The 17,842-nt window shown below is 39.6% G+C and overlaps 3 protein-coding genes across 8 annotated transcripts; 1 reads left to right on the top strand and 2 right to left on the bottom strand.

The window, feature by feature from the left end:
* Window positions 1-263: 263 nt before the first annotated feature.
* On the bottom strand, window positions 264-1,555 carry LOC127441265 (vesicle transport protein SFT2C-like). The gene has a single exon (XM_051698463.1). It carries the CDS (start codon window positions 1,355-1,357, stop codon window positions 683-685), a length of 675 nt encoding a protein of 224 aa, XP_051554423.1. The 5' UTR covers window positions 1,358-1,555; the 3' UTR covers window positions 264-682.
* A 2,363-nt stretch (window positions 1,556-3,918) lies between these two features.
* On the top strand, window positions 3,919-6,825 carry LOC127441266 (dual specificity protein phosphatase 18-like). Of its 4 annotated transcripts, none has more exons than XM_051698464.1 (2): window positions 3,919-3,992; window positions 4,649-6,825. In XM_051698464.1, exon 2 carries the CDS (start codon window positions 4,653-4,655, stop codon window positions 5,217-5,219), a length of 567 nt encoding a protein of 188 aa, XP_051554424.1. In that variant the 5' UTR covers window positions 3,919-3,992; window positions 4,649-4,652; the 3' UTR covers window positions 5,220-6,825. The 4 variants fall into 4 exon arrangements, with proteins under 4 accessions (XP_051554424.1, XP_051554427.1, XP_051554425.1 ...); XM_051698467.1 differs by having other exon boundaries at window positions 3,921-4,041; window positions 4,646-6,825; XM_051698465.1 differs by having other exon boundaries at window positions 3,957-4,041.
* A 152-nt stretch (window positions 6,826-6,977) lies between these two features.
* LOC127441259 (erythroferrone-like) lies at window positions 6,978-17,159 on the bottom strand. 3 transcript variants are annotated; one of them, XM_051698452.1, is made up of 10 exons: window positions 16,741-17,159; window positions 16,224-16,343; window positions 15,884-16,095; window positions 15,450-15,566; window positions 14,862-14,976; window positions 12,891-13,018; window positions 12,543-12,654; window positions 11,656-11,746; window positions 11,442-11,520; window positions 6,978-9,623 (listed from the first exon to the last, which is right to left on the bottom strand). In XM_051698452.1, exons 3-10 carry the CDS (start codon window positions 16,019-16,021, stop codon window positions 9,525-9,527), a joined length of 879 nt encoding a protein of 292 aa, XP_051554412.1. In that variant the 5' UTR covers window positions 16,022-16,095; window positions 16,224-16,343; window positions 16,741-17,159; the 3' UTR covers window positions 6,978-9,524. The 3 variants fall into 3 exon arrangements, with proteins under 3 accessions (XP_051554412.1, XP_051554411.1, XP_051554410.1); XM_051698451.1 differs by having other exon boundaries at window positions 15,884-16,142; window positions 16,741-17,158; XM_051698450.1 differs by having other exon boundaries at window positions 6,979-9,623; window positions 15,884-16,118; window positions 16,741-17,158.
* Window positions 17,160-17,842: the final 683 nt, after the last annotated feature.

The following is a 17,842-nucleotide window of genomic DNA, read 5'->3' as shown; positions in this document are numbered from 1 at the left end:
TTGGCCACCATTCACTTGCATTGTATGGACCTACAGAGTTGAGGTATTCTTCTAAAAATCTTCATTTGTGTTCTGCAGAAGAAAGAAAGTCATACACATCTGGGATGGCCTGAGGGTGAGTAAATGATGAGAGAATTTTCTTTTTTGGGTGAACTAACCCTTTAATCCAAGAAATCCCTTGTGACTGTAAGGCAGTTAGCAGGTGCAGAAGTGATGTGATCTGTCCTGAAAGCGACATAAAGCTTTAACACATTCTCCCAATGTTCAGTTTACTGGTTTACCACTGTGAATCTTTTAATGACAGATTCAACTGTATCCTTTGGTCCCCCAAAATTGAATATTTGGTCACATCCTTGCCTTGATCAGTCAACACATTCTTGGTTTGATTAAGTGAGCTTAGTAAGCACAGAATCTTCACATTGTTTATTTACAAAGGTAATGTTCTAGGGGGAAGAAGTTCAGAATTCTAATTGCATTAGATGTATTCACACAGTCAGTATTAGTTCAGTATGTGGTCCCTGTCACAGTGCAAATTACAAAGTTTGGGTCTCCCCATCCATATGAATGCTGCTTGGTTCTTGTCTATACAATCAAACGTGGCAGTACCAGTAACTCTAAAAGAGTGTAAACAAACATTTCCACGTCTACAGTCTCTGTGTGTCATAGTCAGTGAAATCCGCGCTCATATCGGCATGGTCTTGCCGCTCAAAGTTCTTTTGATGGCCGACGCAGCCATGCCACCCACAAATCTCATGCCAGCACTCCCACCCGGCAGCAAAGCCACTATATATCCCACAATAGCAGTGATCTGAAGGCAGGCACCGAGAGCGGTCAGCAACGTGCTGTGAAGACTCAACGCCGCGTACAGGGTGCCCACCAGAGAGCACAGATACACGGCTGCTCCCGGTGTGGGAGTCGCGATGAGTTTACTGGGTCCACGGAGGACGGCCGCACCGAGCAGGGCGAACACGGAGCCGAGCGACCAGAGAAGGGCGAACTTGCGCGCCTTCAACAGGAGCAAAGGAGCGTACAGCGCTGACAGTCCGAAGCACAGAGCCGAGAAGATGATACACGTCCCGAACGCGATTAGTCGCTGGGATCGACTCATGCCCGGCAAACACGGGTCCGGTTCTGATGACCACGGCCAGGAGAACCCGCTGCTCGATCCCTGGCCCGATGAAGCTCCACGACTGCTGGGGCCAGCGAACGGACTCGACCACTGACCGAACCAGCTCCCCGGCACCGCCACGGGCTCATCTATGTCTATGGTGGTGCTGGAGCTGGACTGTGATATCGTCTTCGCACCGCTTTTAGACTGGGCCAAATATTCCTGGAGTTGTCGGTTTAATTCGGCCATAGTGACAGTTACAACGCAAACAGGAAGTTGTGGCAGACTGGCAGTGTGATGACGTCTCGCAATGACGTTACAGTGCGCGACGGATGTAGAATTCACAAATGAAGTTAAATAAAGGCAGATTTCATTTATGTACTAACATTTCTAACGGGAAAGTGACTCTATCCAATACTTGATCTGTTCTTTTGAATTGCGTTCTAATTTTTATAATGTTCAGCCATATGGCAGAGTAAAGTTACAAAGTTCACTAAAAAATAAAAATTTCTGTCGTACTCACCCTCATGTTGTTCCAAACCTGTTTGACTTTTTTCCCCCTCTGTGGATCACAAATGGAGATATTTTTCTGAATGTCCAAGCTGCTCTTTTCCAACAAAGGGAGACCGTGACAAATCTCCATAAAATTGAAAAAGTACAACAAATGTTGTCGATGTGACTCATGCACTATATTCCAAGTCTTCTGAAGCCATAAAATAGCTTTGTGTGAGGAACAGACAGATATTCAAATAATTCTTATGCAAGTCTTACCCCAGCCATAACTCAAATCTCATTCTCCTTTGGCCATTTTCAAACTTGGCACATTGTGGTCATTTGACATCATTGAAGTCAAACCTGTTGTGACGTGTCTTGAGACTTAAAGTTTAGCACAAATGAGATTTGAGAACTACAGCAGGGGCATTTTATAGCAAATAACAACTTCAGTTTGTTCCTCACAAAAAGCCGCTTTTAAAGGTGCACTCTGTTTTTTTTTATTTTATTTTATTTTTTTTTTTGTGTGTGTTATCTTAAACTTATACAGTGACACTTAGCAGCATGAATGCAGCATCATTCAAAATCAATAGTTTTCAGTCACAAATGCCATTGTAGAACTTCATTAGTCACAATTAGCCATTAAATCCAAGAGTGACAGTGTCCAATAACAGGACAGTTACTGAGATTAAGTGAGTAGTGTTCAGCTGGTCATGTGATTCAAACATGGCAGCCCCCATGTGCAGACCCTCTCAATGTAGAATAAAATATATTTTATAAGTTTACTGATATGACTGGAGTCGTCATCTCATGTGAGTGCTCATGATTTTATTCATTTCTTTAGGAGTAAAACTTTTTTATTCAGGAAAAAATTACTGAGTGACATGGAAAAGCACTCGAGTCATGTGGACTATTTTTGTGATACTTTATGGTGCTTTTTTAGCTTTTTGGAACTTGACAGCTGGGCCCTGGTCACTATTTGCTTTCATTGTAAAGAAAAGAACACCTTGGACACTGCTGAATATATTATTTTGTGCTCCATGAAAAAAAAAATGGAAAAAAAAAAAAAAAAGAATATCAAATTTGGAATTGGAATTTGGTTTGGAATGAGAAAAGGGTGAGTCTTTGATAAGAGATTATTATTTTCAGGCAAACTGTACCTTTAATACAAATACAACAAATATATTCACATATACAGAACAGAGGTGAAAAAAGTGACTGATAGCAGGGTTCACAGCAAAGTTAAAGGAATTGTTCACCCCAAAAGGAAAATTCTCATCATTTATGCCAGCCTAAATATGTATGACTTTCTTTCATCTGCAGAACACAAATGAAGATTTTTAGAAGAATATTTCAGCTCTGTTGGTCCATACAATGCAAGTGAATGGATGCCAAGATTTTGAATCACCAAAAATCAAATAAGTCAGCATTAAAGTAATCCAAAGGACTCCAGTGGTTTAATCCATGTCTTCAGAAGCAATATGATTGGGGTGGGTGAGAAACAGATCAATATTTAAGTCCTTTTTTACAATAAATTCTCCATGCTCAGTCAATCTCCACTTTCACTTTCACATTCTTCTTCTTGTGTTTTTGGTGATTCAAATTCTTCATGTATATCACCCCCTACTGGGCAGGGAGAATAATTTTTAGGAAAAAAGGACTTAAATATTGATCAGTTTCTCACCCACACCTATCATACCACTTCTGAAGACATGGATTAAAACACGAGTCGTATGGATTACAATTCTGTCATCATCTTTTGATGTCACACAAGCCCTGTGTGTTTATCTCCTTAGGACACAAAATCCAGGTCTCTTTTTTCCATACAATAATAGCTGTCAAGCTCAGAAAATTCAAAAGACTACCATACAGCACTATATTTAAAGTTTTCTGAAGCCATACAATATCTGTCAACATGACTGATCGTAACTGATCATTATTATGTTTATATTGAAATTGGTATATTCCTGTTTTGTGTTCAGTAACATTTTAAAGAAATATTTTTCTAGAGTGCAGAGTTACTGCCACCATTTGGCTTAGAGCTGTATTATGGATGTCAGTGTCACCTTTAAGGAAATTTTTGAACACCTTTTTAATCCTCATTCATGGCCAGACAGTTACCATTAGATTATTTAATTGAGTAGTCTGGTACCTAAATGCATTTATACATGAAAAGTCAGTTGAAAAATCATTTGGTTGGCTAAATGAAGACAAGAAGCTAATACCCCCCTGGGCTTATCCACCGCTTCTGAGCAAGTTTAAAATTAATCTCTCTCTCCATTGGCCAGTTGTCTTCAAAGCCTTTTTAGGGTTTGAACATGCCAACAGGGGATCTGCTTTGCACTCTAGAGTAGAGCTCAAATGTGAGAGACAGACCACACCAAGGGACCAGGTCAGTTACTGAAACCAAGCCTTAAAACACTGGACACATAAAGTACATAGTAAGCTACTATTTTAAATATACTTAAATAGTGTACAAACAATACAGTAGAAATGTGAACTTAACCTCAAAGTGTTCTGACTGTATTTCCATAAACAGGTGTCTGTGCACGCATGTGATTCAGACACAATTGGCAATGTTCCCAATGGTAGTGGAAAGTTCATATGAAACTGAAAACCGCAGCTCACGTGTCACTTTATTTATCTTTTTACATGTGTTCATTCAGTTAAGTTGCCTGAAGGTCGGAGAAAACAATGTTTTTCTCTTGTTGTCTTATGTAACTTTGCGTGTATGTATTATTCAACCTTCGGGCATATTCCTGCTCCTTTGCAGTTTACACTTTGTTTTTTACTTTTTTGTGTGTTCTGTGTTGTTGTCTTCTATACTTTTACTCATATTTGCAATATTAGTTATAGATTTATCCCAACATATAACAATATATTGTATGTTTACAATATTGTCCTGATCCTTTGGGGTTTACCCTCTTTTCATTGTGTATGTTGGGCTCTTTGCGTACTTTTCTATTTCTTACAATATTTTCAGTGCATTATTGCTTTATTTTAAATATGATTCACAAAACTGATAATATATCTTTCTCTTCCAAGCAGCTCTATGTCGATATCACAGATAACACCAACTCTCTTCCTGAGCGGGGCTGATGCTCCTAGGAATCAGGCACTCATGACCCGCAAAGGGATTACGCTCATTGTGAATGTGACCCTGTCCCACACCTGCCCTATCTACCCGGGCGTGGAGTGTGTACGTGTTGCCGTGTCCGACTTCCCCAATGCCCGTCTGGGTGATCATTTTGACCCCGTGGCAGCTCGAATCCACAACAACAGGGCTGGGGGAACCCTAGTGCACTGTGCTGCAGGCATGAGTCGCTCACCTGCACTGATTATGGCCTACCTCATGAAATACAAAGGAGTGACCCTACGGCAGGCACATAACTGGGTTAAAGAGAGTCGACCCTATATTCGACTTAATACAGGATTCTGGGCCCAACTCCTAGACTATGAGAAGAAATTGTATGGTAAGAATACTGTGAAGGTGGCCGAACCACTGGATCCACTGCCAATGCCCAGAACACCAAAATTGACAACCAAGTATAGCATGAGACAGTGTCCTCCATCTCCAAGGCTTGGCCGACTTAGAAAATATACATCTTTTGCTCTTTAATCCAAGAAAAAAAGAACTGATCTCGGGAGGTTTTTGCCAAAAGTAGAAATGTTGTCTTTTTAGCCACTTACACTTGGTTGGTAATGCAATTCACTTTCAAGCATGATTTTTCATAATGTTTTTTTCATTTTAATGTGGCCTGGCTGGAATTCCAGGATATAATAAATGACATTTTAAATCCTTTTATGTTGCATTGTTTAACCAACAGAGGACAGTGTTGGAGCATCAAACTCAAACCATGTACATAATAAAAAGCTAGGGGTAACCTGCAATTGTTACCATAAGGAGCTATATACTGTACCTGATCTAACCGTTAACATTAGGTTTGTTGGCATAACTTATTGTATTTAGGTTGATTCAGTCATGTTAAATCAGATTTCTGACTTGAATCAAACCAGTTAATTTAGTTGTTACCACATGAAGCACATTTTTGTCAGTGTATGAAACCCAGGACAAATGAATGGAAGGCCAAAAATTGAAAATTGAGTTAATAATAGACATGTTGCATTGTATTATATACCAGAGCTCTGTTTAGATGTCTTTGTTATGATAAATGTACAGAAAAGATTTGCTTGATTTTTTACTGTGCATGGGACAAGGACTTAGGCAATTTTTCTAAGCAAACCTACGTATATTAATCATCTGACAAACCTTTAATACTGTTTAATGGTGTGTGTTTTAATACAAAAATGTAACTAAATAAATAAATAAATCTTATCATCGATTTGACCCAGTGACCCAAGGTAAGGATTTCTCAGAGACAAAAAAACAAAAACAAAAAAATCTCAGATTATCTCTCATCACCTTTTTAATTCAGGTTTAAAATCCTCGCTATCTCCATTTAACAATGTTTGTTTAACGCTTTTGACAATGTTTTGTTGATGCCGAGTGAGTGGAGAGAAGTTTTAGACATGCTTCTTTTGGTGGGATGAGGGAATGTACTGACAGCTGAGAGAGACAGCAGGCAGACTAGAAATGTCTGGGAAGGAAAGACACAAATTTATCCTGAAAAATACATATAACTTATTTTTGTCCGAAAGCCTGCCATCTTGAGCAATTAACAGAAAACAGCCTGGTGAACTATGTGAATTATGTGACTATGTATTGGGATAAAGTGAAGTATATGTGTGTGCCAGCTCGTGTGTGTGTTTAATGAGAGACTTTCAGTAAGCCCATCATGGGATAAATAACCATATCATTATCATGCACTCATTTATCTTTCTGCACATTATTTGACAGCAAACCGTCCTTGTAAGGTAATGCAATCTGACCACAAATGCTATGTTAGATGTTTCTCTCGAAGGTATAGCAGAGCATTAATTTAAATGGATTGTATGTGGTGGTGGGGGGGGGTACCTTTGTCCGTGCACACCAGCATTACCATTAACTAACATTAATATTTGTATGTTAATAATTGTGTAAATCCTGCCCTTTTAAATACAATAAAAAAGGCTTTGTCCCCATGCATTGCTAAATTGCTGTGGAAACGAGACCTCGATAAACTACTGCTGTTTTTGTGGTGGTAGTTACTTTAGAAGTTCATGCTGAAGACATGCTGAAAAGGTATCTGTTTTCTGAAGTTTTTCAGTAATTGTATGAATTGTAATTCACCCATAAATTAATATTAAAAATTCACTTTAACAGTGGCCTGTAAATTATTCAGATAACATTTTTTCATACAGCAGAAGTTGTGCGTGAAGCCAAAGCTTTAAATACAGTTGTGCTCAAAAATGTGCATACCCTTGAAGAATTGGTAATAAATGTACCATTTTTAAAGAAAACATGAGTGAACAGGCAAAACACATTTCTTTTATTTCTTATGGGATTCATATTCAACTGTAGGTTATAACAGAATGGCACAATCATAAAACAAAACATGGCAACAAAGAAAAAAATTAAATTACCCCTGTTCAAAAGTCTGCGTACCCTTTGTTCTTAATTCTGTGTATTGCCCACTTTAGCATCAATGACAGCGTGCAGTCTTTTGTAATAGTTGTCTATGAGGCCCCAAATTCTTGCAGGTGGTATATCTGCCCATTTGTCTTGGCAAAATGCCTCCAGGTCATGCAAAGTCTTTGGTCGTCTTGCATGAACTGCACGTTTGAGATCTCCCCAGAGTGGCTTGATGATATTAAGGTCAGGAGACTGTGATGGCCACTCCAGAACCTTCACCTTTTTCTGCTGTAACCACTGGAGGGACAACTTGGCCTTGTGCTTAGGGTCATTGTCATGCTGGAAAGTCCAAGAGCGTCCCATGCACAGCTTTCGTGCAGAAGAATGCAAATTGTCTGCCAGTATTTTCTGATAACATGCTGCATTCATCTTGGCATCAATTTTCACAAGATTCCCCGTGCCTTTAGAGCTCACACACCCCCAAAACATCAGTGAGCCACCACCATGCTTCACAGTGGGGATGGTATTCTTTTCACTATAGGCCTTGTTGACCCCTCTCCAAACATAGAGCTTATGGTTGTAAGTTCTATTTTGGTCTCGTCACTCCAAATTACAGTGTGCCAAAAGCTGTGAGGTGTGTCAAGGTGTTGTCGGGCATATTGTAACCGGGCTTTTTTGTGGCATTGGCGCAGTAAAGGCTTCTTTCTGGCAACTCGAACATGCAGCTCATTTTTGTTCAAGTATCGTCATATTGTGCTCCTTGAAACAACCACACTGTCTTTTTCCAGAACAGCCTGTATTTCTCCTGAGGTTACCTGTGAGTTTTTCTTTGTATCCCGAACAATTCTTCTTGCAATTGTGGCTGAAATCTTTCTTGGTCTACCTGACCTTGGCTTGGTATCAAGAGATCCCCGAATTTTCCACTTCTTAATAAGTGATTGAACAGTACTGACTGGCATTTTCTTTTTTTTTTTGTGGATTTTTCCCCTTTTTCTCCCAATTTGGAATGCCCAATTCCCAATGTGCTTTTTAAGTCCTCGTGGTCACGTAGTGATTCGCCTCAGTCCGGGTGGCGGAGGACGAATCACAGTTGCCTCCGCGTTTGAGACCGTCAACCTGCGCATCTTATCACGTGGCTTGTTTAGCGCATTGCCACGGAGACATAGCGCGTGTGGAGGCTTCACACCATCCACCGAAGCAGCCACGCTCAACTCACCAAGCGCCCCACCGAGAACGAACCACGTTTTATAGCGACCACGAGGAGTTTACCCCATGTGACTCTACCCTTCCTAGCAACCGGGCCAGTTTTGTTGCTTAGGAGACCTGGCTGGAGTCACTCAGCACGCCCTGGGATTCGAACTAACAAGCTAGCGAACTCCAGGGGTGGTAGCCAGAGTATTTTACCACAGAGCTACCCAGGCCCCACTGACTGGCATTTTCAAGGCTTTGGATATCTTTTTATATCCTTGTCCATCTTTATAAAGATCCATTATTTTGTTACGCAGGTCTTTTGACAGTTCTTTTCTGCTCCCCATGGCTCAGTATCTAGCCTGCTCAGTGCATCCACGTGAGAGCTAACAAACTCATTGACTATTTATACACAGACACTAATTGCAATTTAAAAAGCCACAGGTGTGGGAAATTAACCTTTAATTGCCATTTAAACCTGTGTGTGTCACCTTGTGTGTCTGTAACTAGGCCAAACATTCAAGGGTATGTAAACATTTGATCAGGGCCATTTGGGTGATTTCTGTTATCATTAAGATTTAAAAAGGAGCCAAACAACTATGTGATAATAAATGGCTTCATATGATCACTATCCTTAAATAAAAGACAGTTTTTTTGCATGATCAGTCATATTTTCAAAATCAATGCCAAAATGTCTCAATTTCTGCCAGGGTATGCAAACTTTTGAGCACAACTGTATATGTTGAAACACTTTATTGGGGTGCTAACCAAGGCTCTTCCATTTATGTTAATTACTGTACTTTACTGAAATTCATTCCTAGAGCATGTTTCAGCAGTTATAAAAGTGTTTTATTACAAACATACACAAATACCAGCAATCGTTTCAAAAAGCAAATACAAATAAATAAAACTTCAACCCTGTGAGAACAGAATATATAAACATACCACATGGAAAGAATTACATACATCTCTATTAACAGCGTTTAGGTGTTGCCATTATTTTGGAAAGAAATAGCAGTGCTATCCTGCAGCCCTGGCAACAATGTTAAAATAATTACTGAAGGTGATTAGAGCCTCTTTTAGATGCTTGAAAAAGGGTCCTCCCTCTTATGCAATTATTATACAACTATGTCCTGAATACCTCGCCTAAATAAAGACCTGTATTTTGTTGGGCACAGTGATACTGGAATTTGTTTTATAGGTCATAAGTTTCTCTTTGTGTCCTCATACTCCAATAAGGATGCCAGAAAACAGACTATCTTGGAGAATTGTGAGGGCTGAGCCTGTTCCATTGTCGATTAGAATAGACACGTACTCTCCAGCCTGTGAAATACAAACCATATACATTGAGGAAGATTTGTTTGTTTGTATGTAACTATGCATGAGAGAGTAAACTAGTATTTTTAACGCCTTTGTCTTTGCATAGCACAAGGTTTCCAACAGGGAGTGACAACATTGTCAATGGCCCTGGAGCAGAAGAGGTCCCTGCAATGACAGATCAAAAAAACAAAAAAACAAAAGCAGCCCACATATAAAGGGTTTCACTGCAAAAAAAAAAATAAATAAATATATATATATATATATATATATATATATATATATATATATATATATATATATATATATATATATATTTATATATTTATTTATATATTTATATATTTGTTTTCCAGTAAAATATCTACAAATTATATATATATATATATATATATATATATAAAACAATTTAACTTTATTGTAATTTTTCCTCTTCTTTTACATATATATGAGTGAAAAACAATTTCAAAATCTGCCAGTGCAGTAAGACAAAATATACTTATATTAAATATATAAAACAGGTCAAAATATCTTAGACAATTCTGCTTCCCATGTAAATTTATCAGTAACACTTCACAATCAGGTTGCATTGGTTAACATTAACTTATGCTTTAGGTGTCATGAACAAAACAACTGACTCTATATTTTTACTGCATTTATTAATCTTTGTAAATGTTAGTGTATAAAAATACAATTATTCATTGTTAGTTCATGTTAGTTCATAGTGCATTAACTAATGTGAACAAATACAACTTTTGATTTTAAAAATGTATTAGTATATGTTTAAATTAACATTAACTAAGATTAATAAATGCTGTAAAAGTATTGTTCATTGTTAGTTCATGTTAATTAATGTTGTTAACTAATGTTAACAAATGTTAACAAATGGAACCTTATTGTAAAGTGTTACCAATTTATCTTGTTTAAAGATGTTTAGATATTTGTACTGGAAAATAATATGATTTTTTGCAGTGTTCCCCAGGCTGTGGATTTTTCTCAGCATCACTGGCAGAGAGGTTTGCAGTTTGTGTTTGTTTATAATCTGCATAATTGTTGTGTATGCTAAAGGAATAGTTCAGCAAAAAATGAAAATTCTCTCATCATTTACTCACCCTCATGCTATCCCAGATGTGTATGACTTTCTTTCTTCTGCTGAACACAAATGAAGATTTTTAAAGGAATATCTCAGCTCTGTAGGTCCATACAATGCGAGTGAATGATTCCCAGAACTTTGAAGCTCAAAAAAGTGTATAAGGGGTGGGCAGCATAAAAGTAATCCGTACGACTCCAGCGGTTAAATCCATTTCTTCCGAAGCTATATGATAGGTGTGGGTGAGAAAGAACAATTTCGAAGTCATTTTTTACTGTAAATCTCCACCTTTGACCAGCCCCAACCAGTAGGTGGCGATATGCACAAAGAATGCGAATAACCAAAAACAAAAGAAGAAGAATGTGGAAGTGCAAGTGGAGATTGACAGTAAAAAAAGACTTAAATATTGATCTGTTTCTCATCTGTCATATCACTTCTGAAGACATGGATTTAACCCCTGGAGTCGTGTGGATTACTTTTATGCTGCCTACCCCTTATGTGCTTTTTGGAGCTTCAAAGTTTTGGTCACCATTCACTTGCATTGTATGGACCTACAGAGCTGAAATATTTTTCAAAAAAATCTACATTTGTGTTCAGCAGTAGATAAAAAGTGATATACACCTGGAATGGCATGAGAGTAAGTAAATGATGAGAGAATTTTTTAATTTTTGAGTGAATTATTCCTTTGAGTATGTTTTTTATTTGCTTGTGTTCTGCTTGTCAGTTGATCGTACCTGTAGGTAAAGAGTTCCTGTGAGGGGAATACTGAATACTCCCCCTGTAGCGCTTACACCCATCACTGTCTCAAGAGACCTGCATCATTATAAACATATTAATCATGGTTTGGAACTCATATACTTGACTGACTGTGTGATGTTAGAAAAACAGTTTAGATGGTCAGTGCAATTAAGAAGTTACTGGACATGAACCTGGACCTTTACCACTTACACATTACTCTGACAAAGAGACTCTATACATATGGAGGCCTTGACACTGTCCTTCTGCCTGGCCTGAGGCCTCTTCTGAGACTCATTGGATTCTGAGAGATAACAAACAAACAGATGCACAAGTGTTTTCACAAATATGAAGGATTGTGGTAGGCAGAGACAGTGTTCTGTACAAAGACCCCACCCCTGTTCCACTGAGCTTTATCTGAGGGACAGACTGTTAGACTGGCCCATTGTGCCCCCAAACTCTCTGAGAAACGACATGATGCAATCAGGAATAAGGCATTGCATGTGCTTCAACTTGTAGCATGATGCAATACAATTTATCTTTCAGATTTTGAATGGTCCAAGCCAGGCTTCTTCAACTCCAATCCTGGAAAACCACCACCCTATAGAGTTTAGTTGCAACCCTGCTCTTTCACACCTGTCTAAATTTTCAAGTAAGACAGTGATTAGCTTGTTGTGGTGTGTTTGATTACGGTTTAATTTGAATGGTTATTTCATGTAATATGTCATATACAGTTTACACAATAGTCATTGATTTTTCTAATTAAGACAATGTACTTTCAAGAAATTTTGTAGGATTTACTATCACGTTAAAGTTGCAAATTGTCCCTTTAGCCGTTATGTCCTATATTGTCCCAGATTTAAGCGGTGAAACGCTAGAGATGAATCCTCTCTCCCCCTTGGACATTTAAATGTCCCATATTGAATCCATAGTGTCCCACCCCCAGTTGGATGGCAACCCCACCTCATGCACTGAACAGAATACCCAAAATAACTTCTTTTATTCAATGCAAACCCTCAATGGTCCTAGGCAGAGAGGAATTCAGGGGGAGACTCAATTCATGACACAGGTCCTAGATCAAGCAATTCTCAATCACATACCTAGTAGCAGACTAGCTGTGAGCTGGTAGAACCCAGACACAGGAGCTGTGTACCGGCCACTGCTGGTGTTAAAGCCCTGTCCTCTCTGATGGAACTGCTCTGTGTTTGATGGCTGTGGAAAACACAGAGAAATGGAATTATTAAATATGCCACAGCCACTCTCTTCCATTGCCAACACTTCTCCTCTGCTTGCCAGTCTGTTTTACCATCATCCGAAGCTAACGTCGCTGCTAAACCAATGTACTTAATGCAGTTAGGGCTACTTCTGACAGGCAAAAATTTTAGAGTTTAAATTTAATATCATAGTTCTGGAGTTTCTAGTTTAGATGGGGTTGTTTTTCCACTCACAATGTTAAAGGGATGGACCTCCTGCAGACTGCGACGGTGGACCAGCAGGTTGTGGTGCAGTCGGCAGCGGAAAGCTGTCGCCACACGAGGGGGTTGATCACAGAGCAGACAGTGGGTTCCTACCATCTCTGAGTGGAAAGAGAAAGGCAGGATTTTAAGTGAAGTTGATAGTGGAACATTCTCCCATTCTTATCAAGAGTTAAAATCCATTGATCCAAATACATCTCCACTGTTTTAAATGGCATGGGACATGGGCAGAATGCAGTAGACTACAATTTAGAGTTGCCGCAAACTTGTCGCAAATTCACCACTCATCATTTTTTATTCACTCTTCATTGCCGCCTAAGGTTGGCTGCAGGTTCACCAATACTTCAAAGAGCTGCAAACTTCTGGCAAACATTTGCAGCTTATAGAAAGCTCTTTTGCATGTGAAAATAATGAGTGGTGAATTTTCAGCAAGCTTGCCAGAACTCTACATCTTTTGCAAGGGTATGCAGCCTCTCAGACTCAAAAACACAAAAATACATGGGGGCCTGGGTAGCTCAGCGAGTATTGATGCTGACTACCACCCCTGGAGTCGCGAGTTCGAATCCAGGGCGTGCTGAGTGACTCCAGCCAGGTCTCCTAAGCAACCAAATTGGCCCGGTTGCTAGGGAGGGTAGAGTCACAAGGGGTAACCTCCTCATGGTCGCTATAATGTGTGGTTCATGGTGAGTTGTGCGTGGATTCCGCGGAGAATAGCGTGAAGCCTCCTCACACGCTACGTGTCCACGGTAACGCGCTCAACAAGCCACGTGATAAGGTGCGCAGATTGACGGTCTTGGACATGGAGGCAACTGAGATTCATCCTCCGCCACTGGATTGAGGCAAGTCACTACGCCACCACGAGGACTTAGAGCGCATTGGGAATTGGGCATTCCAAATTGGGGAGAAAAAATAGGATAAAATAAAAAATTTTAAATTGTTAAAAAACACTCAAATACAGCCAGTGGAAAATGTTTGGTATTGTCTTTTACTGACACTTGGCAGCATTTAAAGTCATTAAACAATCTCACAGTGAATAGGAGATGTAAATATTTGGACTGTGTGAGTGTGTGTATGAGCAGACAGAGTGGATGGAAGTGTGAAGGGATGAGAATGCTGGAGAGTTTGAGTGTGCGGCGCCACTGCACTTCTCTGTGTGAATAAGAGCCTTTATGTTTTATATTGCTGTCAGAACAGCCTGCAGCTCACTGCAAAAGAGCACAAACAGACCTGTGTCTGCTTTCCTGGCAATGATCCAACACTCATTCCACACACGCACACACACACACATGCAGACACACACACACAATCTGGAATCCATGGAATTCTTTGGCCAGGCCAAGTCAAATCCACGTCCTGGAAAATTGCACCTATTAAGAGATCAGCCCAGCCCACAATCAGTCTAGCAGCCTCCCCAACAAATGAGCATAACAACACACATCCCAAACATCAAGCAATGCTGAAAGTGACCTAGCCCAAACAAAAACACATGCAGCCATAGAACCACACAGTGCAACTAATCACAAATTGATTGTGCCATACCTTTAATGACATATTCAAATGTATTTAACAAACTCTTTGAAATATTTTGATGACAATGCAGTTACTAGACACTAATTTAACTAAATTGTGCTGATATCTGGTGTCTTTATGTAGTGTACATCCACTGCCTCAACACAAGTGAGAAGAATCTTTAGATGGAGCATAATGTAAGCCAAACAGCAACCTACAAATTCACACAAGTCGCAAGAGTGTCAAATGACACTTTAACAGCTTGTTCTTTACTTTAAAAAAGTGATTTATAATGGACCGATAATGTATAAAAATCTCCAAATTTTGGAAAAACCTTACCTCATACAAGCAATCATGAGATACAGTCTTTGTTTTCACTCTGGCATGATGGGCAATGGTGTGCAAACAAGCTTGCATTCAGAGATTCTACTATACCTTTCAGTTTGACTTGGAAGTCCTGTATCAATTCTTCATGATGAGGCAGTAGGGGGCCAGGAGGACCAGGAGGCCCCTGGGGACCAGGAGGGCCTGGTGGACCTGGAAGGCCATGCTGAATGTGTAAAAAGTTTTCAAGTTACCATAACATTACATACAAAACCAAAGAGAAATCCATCTGAAGGCAAAGGATTAGGCACTTTCTCAGAGTAGACATGTTGTTGTATGGGCCTCATTGTGTTTCTCTGTGCATATTGTGCACTGTTTGAAAAAAATTGCAAAAATTTTACCTTTAGGGACACAACAGCTGGTCACTGGGGCTGTACCCTCAAAGGTACACCCACAGCACCCTTTACATGTCTGTTGGTACAGTGGGTGTACCTTTGAGGGTACTGCCCCAGTGAAAAGCTGTTGTACCCCAAAACGAATAATTTTTGCAAATTTTTTTTCTATTTTAGTTAACCTCTTTATAAAACTTTATAGAATATTCAATGTACTTTTCACTCTATGTATTAATATCATTCATGTTTAGCAGTGGAATAATTGAAACATTTTCTCTCTAGGCTTATATGCTGAATCACAGACTACCTTGGAGAGTCTTTTGTTTCCTCTTGGTTTCTTATTTCCACCCTTGTTGGAGTTGTCCCTAAAGACTATCCATGTCCTGTGGGGGCTCACAAAGGCTATGTCAGAGGATACAGTCTCCTGTAAAAGATATTAAGCATTTCAGGGCTTAAGATAACAGCAATTTCTTCAAAGTGTGTAACAAAGCTACCAATACAGCAAATATGCAAACCTTTCCTGCAAAAAGGAATCAGCAATTTATAATGAGATCACATTCTCCACACGGTTTACAATGGTAATTAATATACTTTCCCTTGTGTGTAATGGTAGTCACACCTCTTGCAATAAAATTCTAAGAATTATGCTGTACATTTCAACCTGATTTACATTGTGGCATTGTGTGCTCCCTTTAGGCCTTGACAGGTGAACAGCAGGTGTGTATATGGAATATGACTTACAGGGCTCTCAGTGCTGACAGTACTTTTCTCCTCCTGGAGCTCCATACTCTCATCGCTCTCTTGTGTGGTACATGTAGTCGACAGTATGCTTAGCAGCAAGGCCAGCACTGCCCCTCTTGCCCCATGCCTGAGCTTCATGCTGCAGTGTCAGTAGGTGAATGTCCACTTCACTCAACCCCTTGTAGGCTGCTCAGTACACAGCTTCCATCTCTCTACAGGGAGGAGACCAGACGTCCTGTGGGTTACAGTGCAATTGTTCCTTAGTAAAAAAGAAGATCCAAGAATGGAGGTGAGGAATCAGTGCAGGTTCTTTAAAGTGTGAAGACAGTTGTGACCTTACTTTTGGAAGAGTCCACAGTTTTAGGTGAACCTCAAGCCGATGATGGTTCTTAGGCTCTAGACTTGAAGAAGATGCTTTGATCAGTGGTTTGGAGATGGTCTTATGTGATTTCCAAGGTGGCTTTTCAAATGGAGAAGACAATCCAAAGTTTGGTTCCAATCAGTTTGTAATATTTTGATTGTCCTCATGAAGCATTCATAAGTGATAGGTGCCTGTAAGGTCTCTACACTCTCCTGCTTCTCAGTCATTCAGTCTGCCCCATGTCATCCAAGATTCTCTATGCCCCCTGACTGCAGTCTAAACTCTCTAAGCTTGAGTTATGGGTGTTCAGCCTATGTGTTATAGTCACACACTGCGTAAAGGTGTGTATTCCATAAATACTCTGTGTGTGGCTTTGTTAATGTGTTTGTTAATTGTTAGTGTCTGTTGCTCAGTTGCAGCGTGATTGGCTGTGATAAAGCCTGTGTGTGGTATACTCAATCACTCTCTCTCTCTCTCTCTGTGGGTGGTATCTCACCTTCTTCTTTCGGTTTTTAATAATGTTGGATTGTCATCTGCTCTCCCCGGTGCCTTTGGACAGCTGTCTGTTTATGTTTTCAATAATTCCTTCAGTGGTGATAATTTATTTCACAAGTTGAGCTCTTGCCAGGCTCCAGTTTATTCCATGTCCAGCTTGTGTCTCACCTTCTGTGTCAGTGGCTAGATCAGACAAGATTTCTCTGTTTTGAAGTCTCCCTTTCACGCTCTACTCTTATTAGCGTCCTCTCAGTCCAGACTCCTCCTCCTCTTCTAGTTTGTCCACTCCTTCTGATATCTGCTGCTCAATCTTTACCTTTCACTTTGTCTCCCTTCAGCCTACTGTCTCTTATATCAGACCCTTTCTGTCTCTAACAGTGTCTTCCTGGGTCCCCTTCCCTCGTTTGTCTTGTGTTTGGCTCATGCTTCTGTTCCTGCCAACATTTACTCTCTCCCATCATCATCAGCTGCAGGGTCCTAGTGCCTATTTTATAGGTTTATAAAGTGGAATTATAGTTGTAATAGGGTTTACTTTGCTCAGAGTCCAAGATGTTCCTTTCAGTTGAAATAGAAGACATGCAAATCTACAAGATTTAACCGAAATAGTTCACCTAAAAATGAAAATTCTTTAATTCTTTCCAAACCTATATGACTTTCTTATGTGAAACACAAAAAGGAGATGTTTTAATGAATATCCTGGTCCGTCTGTTTAATACAATGGCAATTGGTTGCGACTCACATTAAAGCTTCCCCAAAGGACCCCTAAGTATCATAAAAGTAGTCCATGCAGCTTGTGCTTCACATTCAAAGTCTTGACATCCTTTAAGAGTTCATGAGTACACGAGAGAAGCATAGACTACCTTTATGATGCTTTTGAGTCATTTTTTTAAGCTTTAAAGTGATGGCCATTATATTGAAAAGATAGACTGGACTAGGATATTCATTAAATCTCCTTGTGTTTTCCACATAAGAAATAAAGTCATACGAGTTTGGAACTATAAGAGGGCATGAGTACATTATGACAGAACTTGCATTTTTTGGTGGACTATTCCTTTAAAATGTCAGAAAATGATGGGAAAGTGCTCATTTAGACTATATCCAAA

This window comes from Myxocyprinus asiaticus, chromosome 5 (assembly GCF_019703515.2).
Source record: "Myxocyprinus asiaticus isolate MX2 ecotype Aquarium Trade chromosome 5, UBuf_Myxa_2, whole genome shotgun sequence".
In the NCBI taxonomy this organism is placed as follows: domain Eukaryota; kingdom Metazoa; phylum Chordata; class Actinopteri; order Cypriniformes; family Catostomidae; genus Myxocyprinus; species Myxocyprinus asiaticus.
The sequence above is the reverse complement of the archived record's forward strand: the minus strand, read 5'-3'. Positions and strand labels throughout refer to the sequence as shown.